This window comes from Ovis aries, chromosome 11 (assembly GCF_016772045.2).
Source record: "Ovis aries strain OAR_USU_Benz2616 breed Rambouillet chromosome 11, ARS-UI_Ramb_v3.0, whole genome shotgun sequence".
Lineage (NCBI taxonomy): Eukaryota > Metazoa > Chordata > Mammalia > Artiodactyla > Bovidae > Ovis > Ovis aries.
In genome coordinates this window covers 26,453,396-26,462,258 of record NC_056064.1, presented here as the reverse complement: position 1 = coordinate 26,462,258, position 8,863 = coordinate 26,453,396, and the positions used below count along the sequence as shown (strand labels likewise).

Below are 8,863 nucleotides of genomic sequence, written 5' to 3'. Positions count from 1 at the left end.
AAGGGGCTTGGGTAAGTCACAAAGCAGGTAAGGAGCTGACGGAGGGTCTGTGGAGAGGTGTGTGCAGAAGAAGAGGAACACACCGACCCCATGCAACTTCCTCTGTGGGTCAGCCTCGCCTACCTCGTCCACCACATCCTCCCCTTGGCCTGCGTCTCTGCAGCAGCCCCACGTCTCCTGCCCCTGTCCTTTATTATCAGCTGCTGCCAGCTTCGCCACACCTCCTCCCCGACCTTTGCTCCTGCCTTGTTTTTCCCTCTGGACTCGGGAACCTTAGGTTCACTTTCACTCACCGCCTGTCCTTTCCGAGAGCCTCACCATGTGCACCGGCAAGTGTGCCCGCTTCGTGGGGCTGTCTCTCATCCCCCTCTCCCTGGTCTGCATTGTGGCCAACACCCTCCTGCTGGTGCCCAATGGGCAGACCACCTGGACCAAGGACCACCTCAGCTTGCAAGTCTGGCTCATGGCTGGCTTTGTTGGCGGGGGCCTGATGGTGAGAGGACTGGCTGGGGCGCATGGGCCATGGGAGGGGGCACCACTCGCTGGAGTCCTGACCAGGAGTGGGAGGGAGTAGAGGGAGGGAGGGAGAAAGGATGGTGGTGGCTTGGTGGGGACTGGGAGCCCACCCAGCCTGCCCCCAAATGCTAAGTACTGCATAGGGTTGCTGCTCAGCCCCAGGGTCCTCAGCTGAATGTCTGAGCGGAACGAGAAGGAAGGAGCCTCACTGCTCTCAACTGTTCCCTCCTGGGTAGGGAGTTTGTCCTCCCAGCCCTTCCCCATCCCCACTGCTGAGCAGATGCTGGGAACACCTCATGACAAGGGTTGAGACAGAAGGAACAGCTGGTTCCCTGGGCGGTTATCGGGTTAAGATAATAATGGGCTCAGTGCATGTGTGTTGCGGGGGGAGGTGGTTTACAGTGATAGTATAGTGTCTGGAGCCAGGTAGTGATGTCGCAGATCAGTCATTCTACCTATCAGCTCAGTGTCACCTCCTCCACCTCCCTGTCCAACATTTCTGGATGCCCACCACGCACTGGGCACTAACGCTAAACTCAGAACCTAGGTCAGTATGGTGGAGAAGGGGTCCCTGTTGCTTTCTGGAGACCAGGACCTGTCAGGAGAAGTGGGGGAAGGGGAGACACAGATTTCCCGGACTTCTTAACCCCTATTTGCCAACCCCTCCCTGTGTAGGGGAACGTTTTCGTTTGTGCTCCGCATGGCATGCGGGATCTTAGTTCCCTGACCAGGGACTGAACCCATGCTACTTGTGGTGGAAGCACAGTCTTAGCCACTGGGCCACTGGGGAAGTTTCAAGGGGAACTTTTTGGACTGTCAAGTGAGTTTAACATCCTTATGGCCTGAAGGCAAAAGATTTATCCCTCGGCACTGTTCCCCACTTCTCAGGAGGGCTGACTGATGAAATTCTCTAGGGGAATGCTTCATCTTTGTTTCTTTTGCTGACCACAGCTCTGTTCGCTAAATGGGGAACGAACTGAGCTTTTCCTTTATACAACAATCTCCTCTTACCAGGGCTTCCCTGGTGGCACAGATGATAAAGAATCCGTCCGAAATGAGGGAGACCTGGGTTGGGAATATCCCCTGGAGAAGGGCCTGGCAATCCACTCCAGTACTCTTGCCTGGAGAATTCCTATGGACAGAGGAGTGCGGCGCACTACAACCCACGGGGTCACAAAGAGTCGGATGTCACTGAGCAACTAAGCACCCCTCTCACCCCCCACCCCAGGGCCTTTTCTCCTGCTCTCCCTCTCGAGTGGATTTATGGCAGTTGGACTCCACTCCATACCTCTGACCTCAACCCTCTTCAAGACATCACACTCCTCCCAGCCCTACTCACTCACTCTCTGTCATATCACACCCCTTTGCCAGCCCAAACCAACAACACCTCCTCACAATCTCACCAGCCTGCTTCTGGGAAGCAGGTGAGTTCAGCGATGGGCAGAGGCCAGAGCATCTACACCCCTGAAAAAGCACAGTGAGGAATTTGAATTTTATTATAAGTGCACAATAAACTACTGAAGGACTTTTTAGTTTTTCAAAAGTCATACAGACAACTTCCCAGATCCTTAATATACAGTCCGGTGAATTTTTATAGAGGGGACACACTTATGTTCTGGGTACTTAGATCAAGATCTGGGTCATTACAAGAATCTCAGACAGGCCTTCTACCAGGCCCTACTCCACACTGCCAAGGGCCCCACTATCCTGACTTCTACCCCAGAGGTTAGATTTGTCTGTTTAGCACTTTATATAAATGGAATCCTACATTATGGACACTTTTGTACTGACTTCTTCAGATCAAAATTACATACGTTTGTGAGTTTCCTCCATATTAGTATACAATGCTGTAGTTTATTATTTCTTATGCATTCCATTGTATAAATATTACCACAATTTATTTAAACATTCTACTGTGGTGGATATTTGGATAGTTTCAAACTTGGATTTATTCCAAATAACGTTCTCTAAACATTCCTATAAATGTCTTTAGGTGAATGTATGTTTGCATGTCTATTGGATAGATACCTACAGAGTAAAACTGCTGAGTCTTAAGGTATGCAAATATTCAGTGCTAACAGATATCACCAAAGAGTTGTCTGAAGTACTTATAACAATTGTATCCCCATCAGTAAAGTATGAGAGTTCTAACTGCTCCATATCCTGTTGGATATGGCTGGCTTCTGGGTGGACAGTGGACAGTAGGAGGTCAGCAGTGGCTGTAGGAAGACCAACTGAGGTTACTACAGTTGTCCAGGAGAGATAACAGTGGCGTGGACAAGTCCAGTGGCCACGGAGATGGAGAAAAGTAAACAGACCCAAGCTATAAACTCAGTGCTTCCTCCAGCTTCTTCAATTACCTCTTTTCATTGAGACAAAGAAAGAGCAGAGAGTGAGACAGAGGAGCTCAGAGAAAAAAAGGAAACAAACACTTTGGCTAAAAAAGCAAAAATTAGGGACTTCCCTGGTGGTCCAGTGACTAAGACTCTGTGTTCTCAATGCATGGGGTCCAGGTTCAATCCCCAGTCAGGGAACTAGATCCCATACGCCACAACTAAAGAGTTCACATGCTGCAGCTAAAAGATCCTGCATCCTGCAACTAGGTCCTGGCGTGCATGCCGTCATTCAGTCATGTCCGACTCTTCGCAACCCTATGGACTATAGCCCACCAGGCTCCTCTGTCCATGGGGTTCTCCAGGCAAGAAAACTGGAATGGGTTGCCAGGTCCTCCTCCAGGGGATCTTCCAGACTCAGGGGTTAAACCCATGTCTCTTATAGTCTCCTGCATTGACAGGCAGGTTCTTTACCACTACTGCCACCTGGGAAGCCTAAGACTTCACAGCCAAATAAATAAATACACAAACTTTTAAAAAATCACAAACAAGGAAGTCATTTGAAGTTGATAAATCCAAAAGATAAATCCAGGTGTCTCTGGGTCCAAGAGCCTCTGAGTAAGTGATATAACCAGACAGGCTAAGCAAGGGGGCCACCTCTGGCCCCAGACCTCCCACAAGACAAGGAAGAGAGAAGAGCGTCTAGAGAAAAGTTCACTGAACTCTGCAGGTGTTTCTGTAAGGTTGCTGTGAATGATGTAATGGAACTAAAGCTCTCAGCTTCTCCCTTGGAGAAGACCCAAATGTTGCTTAATTGGTGTGAGACAGACAAGGAAGACAGGGAGGCAAAGATCCAGACAGCTGCAGAATTATAGAGATGGGAGATAAGCAAAGAACCTGGTTGGGTGCAACAAAGCTAAGGCTGAACCCAAAGGGAGGGTGCCTCAGACACCTTCATAGAGTTCAGTCTTGACAGGAGACTCTTTGAGGAGACTCTAAGGGATTGGATCAGGGAAAAGATCAATTGAAAGTGAAGTTCAATCTGGTGGTAGCAGGACTTCCCTGGTGGTCCAGTGGCTAAGACTTTGCACTCCCAATGCAGGGGAACTGGGTTTGATCCCTGATGGGATCAAGCTGAAACTAAAGATTCTGCATGCCTCAGCAAAGATCAAAGATCCGTTTGCTGAAACTAATACCCATTGCAGTGAAAAAAAAAAAAATCTGGTAATAGCAATGTAGGATTGCGTATGGGCACAGGGCAAGAGACATGGAAACCCAATAGGGAGAATGAGCACATCCTTCTTATGGGAGGTGACTGGGGACTGACTGGGTGGAAGAAAGGACTGATTCAAGAGCTACTGAAGGACTTGAGGTCTGGCTCGGTATGGAGGATTCAAGTTTTCAGGACTGAGTGACCTGGAGGATATTTCCACTGATGGAGACAAGAAAGCCAAAGGGAGATAAATTTTGGGGGGAATAACCTGTGAAGTCAGTAGGCTGGATGAACTTGAGTTAAAACCAAGACAGACAAATGAACAGACCCTTCAGGCAGTCAGATCTGAATTTGAAGGGATTGATTTAGAATTGATTCTAACAATTGATTATTGTTAGAAGCAGCAGCAGACACCCTGGGAGGGGGTGGGCTCTCTGTGGACGACCGCAGGAGAAAGAAAGACAGGATCAGGGTTGTATCTTGAGGATTCCCATCCTTCCCATCAGAGTCTTCATTTACATACTCCTCCACCCTCCATCATAATCCCAGTTCACCAGACACTCCAACACCACTATTCCTTCCTGCTGCTGAGGGACTTTATACTTATTGACCATTTATTCTGAGTTAGTCTTCACATCAAGTCAACCTGTTATTTCATTAAATCCTGACAACAGCCATGGGAGGTACACAGACCCATTTTACAGAGGACAAAACAGATCCAGAGAGATGAATCAATTCATGAGTGTGAAATGAGCACAAGTTTGGCATTAAACCCAGGCTTCCAGATTCCCATTCACTTGGGCACCTACTATATACTGAGACTTATGGGGGATATAAGGATATTGGAGCCCTACCCTCCTGGAGGCTACAATCTGGACAGAGATAAGTAGGCACATAAATACAGATAAACTTAAAGCAGAGCCCCACAGTGTTGCAGGAAAAGTAAAGATAAGGTCTCCTTATAGTTCAAAGGGCTGAAGGCATCACAGTAAGTTTCCAGGAGGAGGTAAGCATTGATGCAAGATGGGGACCTGCTGGCCTTGTTATTATATCAACTCTCCTCCAATAGGTACTTTGTCCTGGAATTTCTGCTGTCCGGGCCGGGGGCAAAGGCTGTTGCGGTGCAGGCTGCTGTGGAAATCGCTGCAGGGTAAGATTCAAATTAAGACGGGGCTCAAGGGACTTTCTCGGTGGTCTAGTGGTTAAGACTCTGTGCTCCTAACACAGGGGGCCCAGGTTTGATCCCTGGTGGGGGGGAAATAAGATCCCACATGCCATAGGACACAACTTTAAAAAATTAATACATTTTAAAAATAATAAAGACAGGATTCAGCTTCGGTCTTTGAACCGGTTTTCGAAGAACCACATCTAAAGCCATGGTCCCTCTACTGAATTCCCAGCTTCATGAGCACCTCTGCAGAGTCCTAGGCTCCATCTCACCCCTCCCTCGCACCGACAAATATTAGGCTTCAGTAGGCCTGACCAGAGGGGACTTACAACCCCCTTGAAACTCCGTGGCCACCGGCTCTTAGGATTAAGCAGAACTCCAGCCCCGGGGTTTGACGGGAAGTGTATTTTTAACGACACTGGGAAAGATGGGGGGCACGGGGCCAGGCGCGGTTCACCCAGGAGGAGGAAGGGCGGCCCAACACAACTCTGCTCGCGCTGTGCCTGTAGATGCTGCGCTCAGTCTTCTGCTCAGCTATCGGGTTGCTTGGCGCCATCTACTGCCTCTCGGTCTCGGGAACCGGGCTCCGAATTGGACCACAGTGCTTAATGAACGGCTCCTGGGATTACCACTTCCAAGACACCGCGTAAGGCTTAGCCTGTATTCGCGGCCCTGCCCCATTCTCTGTCTCTGCCCACCTGCCTTTTCCACGTGGACCAGGGAACCTAGGCCGGACTCAGCTTCGAGACAGCTTCCTCCACGTGGGCCAAACAAGCTCTGTGCATATCCCCCTCGGCGCCTGCTCGGGGCGGGAAGCCCCAGGTTGGGGGCGGGGGGCGGGGGGCGGGGGGCGCGCTCCGCGTGACCTCCTGCTCTTGCGTGACCCTGCCCCACCCGCAGAGGCTCTTACCTGCTCAACCGCACGCAATGGAACTTGTGCGTGGAGCCGCCCAATGTGGTCCTCTGGAACTTGACGCTCTTCTCGCTGCTGGTGGCCGCATCGTGCCTGGAGATCTTGCTCTGTGGGGTGCAGCTGGTGAACGCGTCCATTGGTGTCCTCTGTGGCGATTGCAGGAAGAAGCAGGTGGGACTGTGTGGGATGGAGCTGGCAAGGAAACCTATTTGCTCCCTGTCTGTGTCCTGTCCTCACTTTATCTTTTCTGCAGGGCTCCTCTCAGTGAGGCTCCATCCACCTGGTCCCTCGCTCCTGGATACCCACCTGGCCCGCCCCTACCCTGGAATAAACTAGAGTGTTTAGAGTTCTCTTCCGCGTCTCAGACTGTGCCCTTATACAAAGAGTGTTGGAAGGCCTCCAGGTACACTGTTGCTTGGGGCTCTTAAACCTTGCTTGCTATTTTCTTAATATATAGTTACTGAGCTGTTGGTGCGCTGAAAGTACTGTATAAACAAGACAGGCAAGTTCTGTGCTCTTAAAGAATTTAACATTCCAGGGGTTAGAAGATGGACAGTTTAAAAGAGGCAGTAGATTATTTCAGTTGGTGATAAGCACTGTTTAAAAACATGGAGGTAATGGGGATAGATATTGACTGACGCATGGCCTTTTTCATAAGACAAAGTCCAAGAAAGAAAAATGGGACCTGAAATCTGGTGGATGGGCTAATCATCTGGACTGTTGGGAGAGTCCAGGCAAGGACAAGGACACTTCATAGGACTCAATGTACAGAAAAGCCACTGTTTGAGTTTTGTAGGGGGAAGAAAAGGAAACATATGGAAAAGACGAGCTTCCCAGGTGGCTCAGTGGTAAAGAATCCGCCTGCCAAAGCAGGAGATAAGGGTCTATACCTGGATTGGGAAGATCTCCTGGAGGAGGAAATAGCAACCCACTCCAGTATTCTTGCCTGGGAAATCCCTTGGACAGAGGAGCCTGGTGGGCTACAGCCCATGGGGTCATAGAGTCGGACTCCACTGAGTAACTGAGCAGGCACGCGTGGAAAAGACATGTTAGTCTCCTAAATTCTAGATAATGAAGCCTTAAGACAATATAGCATTGTCACCTAATTTGGTAGAAGTTTCTTAATCTGGGGTCACTGGTGGTTCAGAAAGGAAACAACCTGGGCTCTTAATGGGGATGACGTGTTTGCAGAGGCTGTCAGAAAAGCAAGGACTTCCTCAACCTGTAAGCAAAATCTGTTTCAATGCGTTTGTTTCTTTTTTTTTTCCCCTGAACTATGGAGTCGGTAACTTTCAGTAGCTTGCCCTAGATTTCTGAGTTTGCTTAGTCCCTCATTCGTGTCTGGCTCTTTGCAACGCTATGGACTGTAGCCCACCAGGCTCCTCTGTCCATGGGAATCCTCCAGGTAAGAATACTGGAGTGGGTTGCCATGCCCTCCTCCAGGGGATCTTCCCAACCCAGGGCTGGAACCCAGGTCTCCCACCTGCAAGGCGGATTCTTTACTGTCTGAGCCAGCAGGGAAGCCCAGACCTCTGAGACCAACCCTTAATTGGGCCTGGCCCAATGCCAGGTTAAGAGGAACAGGAGGCGACACAGTTTCCCATCCCTGAAACAAGCCAGACCAAAAAGCCAAGACAGAGAAGCTTTAATAGCGGAGGTGGGATGAGGCATGGGGCTGGGAGAGGACGACGATGGTATCAATTGCGGCAGCAGAAAAAGCGTGCGTCGTTGATGGCGGTGTCGTCGCGGAGGCCTTGAGGCTGCTGGATCTTGGTTTGCAAGCCGCATACGCCTTTAGAGCAAAGCTCACTCCAGTCTCCGAAGTCTCCCCAGGTCAGGCCCGGCCCCTGCAGCTCCGTGCCGTCGGAGCAGAGGAAGCGCACGTTGTTCGCAGCTGTGTTGTCCCCAAAGGTCACGGGTGCCTCCACGCGAAGCGAGAAAGCCACCAGGAAGCCGCCGACAGGACACCACAGCGGCTCACTCCACCATCCCCACCTGGGGTGGAAGGGAAGACGCACTGGCACCGCGGCGCCCCCTATCCACCTCCAGCCCGACCCAGGCCTCGGGGGCTTCCCCGCCAGGTGCTCAGTCACCTGACTTCCACAGAGATGCGGGCGGGTGGTGTGGGGTTGGATGGGGCGGTCCCCCACCTGCTTCCCATTTCTAAACCTCCTGGAGGAACCTGCCCGTCGGGAGGGGAGGGGATGTGTGTAACCGAGGGTAAGGGGCATACCCCGACCCTAGGGGATCCTCGGCCCCTGCCCCCCACCTTCCAGACTGGGACTCCACCACGTGCGCGTTGAGATCCGCTTGCCCGCCCGCGCAGTGCAGCCGGATCCCATTCAGGGCCGTGTCGTCGTTAGGAATGCCTTGTGGGGGCTCCACCTGGGGGACCGTCGACGAGTCAGAAGACTGCCACCCTCGGTTCCGGGGTCCCCTCCGAGACCGAGGCATGAGTCCCTACCTTGAGCGAGAACCCGCTGGCGAAGAATCCGTCAGGACACATCTCGGGCCAGGCCCAGTCGCCCCAGGGGCCCCCGTTGGTCACCTCGATGACCGACATGTAGCCATCTGCTCCTGCGTACCCCAAGCAAGTGGCCTGCAGCAGCAGCAGCAGCGGCAGCTTGGCTCCTGCTTCTAGCTCCATCCCGCAGCCTCCGTGAGCCCAGGCTCCTTAGCAGGCTTAAAAGCAACCTTTGCTTTTAAGAGGGCTCGGATTG

At 51.5% G+C, this 8,863-nt stretch overlaps 2 protein-coding genes across 2 annotated transcripts; one reads left to right on the top strand and one right to left on the bottom strand.

Moving 5' to 3' along the window:
* Positions 1–281: 281 nt before the first annotated feature.
* On the top strand, positions 282–6,493 carry TM4SF5 (transmembrane 4 L six family member 5). The gene is made up of 5 exons (XM_004012610.5): positions 282–493; positions 5,132–5,212; positions 5,740–5,876; positions 6,131–6,314; positions 6,397–6,493. The coding sequence occupies exons 1-5, from the start codon at positions 320–322 to the stop codon at positions 6,409–6,411; spliced, it is 591 nt and encodes a 196-aa protein (XP_004012659.1). The 5' UTR covers positions 282–319; the 3' UTR covers positions 6,412–6,493.
* Positions 6,494–7,771: 1,278 nt separating this feature from the next.
* On the bottom strand, positions 7,772–8,819 carry VMO1 (vitelline membrane outer layer 1 homolog). Its single transcript, XM_027975080.2, has 3 exons — positions 8,608–8,819; positions 8,413–8,528; positions 7,772–8,138 (listed from the first exon to the last, which is right to left on the bottom strand). The coding sequence occupies exons 1-3, from the start codon at positions 8,788–8,790 to the stop codon at positions 7,841–7,843; spliced, it is 597 nt and encodes a 198-aa protein (XP_027830881.1). The 5' UTR covers positions 8,791–8,819; the 3' UTR covers positions 7,772–7,840.
* Positions 8,820–8,863: the final 44 nt, after the last annotated feature.

Bases quoted from the DNA above. Each gene is read 5' to 3' on its own strand.
- TM4SF5 (XM_004012610.5), top strand. From the start codon at position 320: ATGTGCACCGGCAAGTGTGCCCGCTTCGTGGGGCTGTCTCTCATCCCC. The intron at 494-5,131 runs GTGAGAGGACTG...CTCCTCCAATAG, and splicing joins TTGTTGGCGGGGGCCTGATG to GTACTTTGTCCTGGAATTTC. The intron at 5,877-6,130 runs GTAAGGCTTAGC...CCCCACCCGCAG, and splicing joins TACCACTTCCAAGACACCGC to AGGCTCTTACCTGCTCAACC.
- VMO1 (XM_027975080.2), bottom strand. From the start codon at position 8,790: ATGGAGCTAGAAGCAGGAGCCAAGCTGCCGCTGCTGCTGCTGCTGCAG. The intron at 8,529-8,607 runs GTAGGGACTCAT...ACGGTCCCCCAG, and splicing joins CCAGCGGGTTCTCGCTCAAG to GTGGAGCCCCCACAAGGCAT. The intron at 8,139-8,412 runs GTGGGGGGCAGG...CTTCCACCCCAG, and splicing joins GTGGAGTCCCAGTCTGGAAG to GTGGGGATGGTGGAGTGAGC.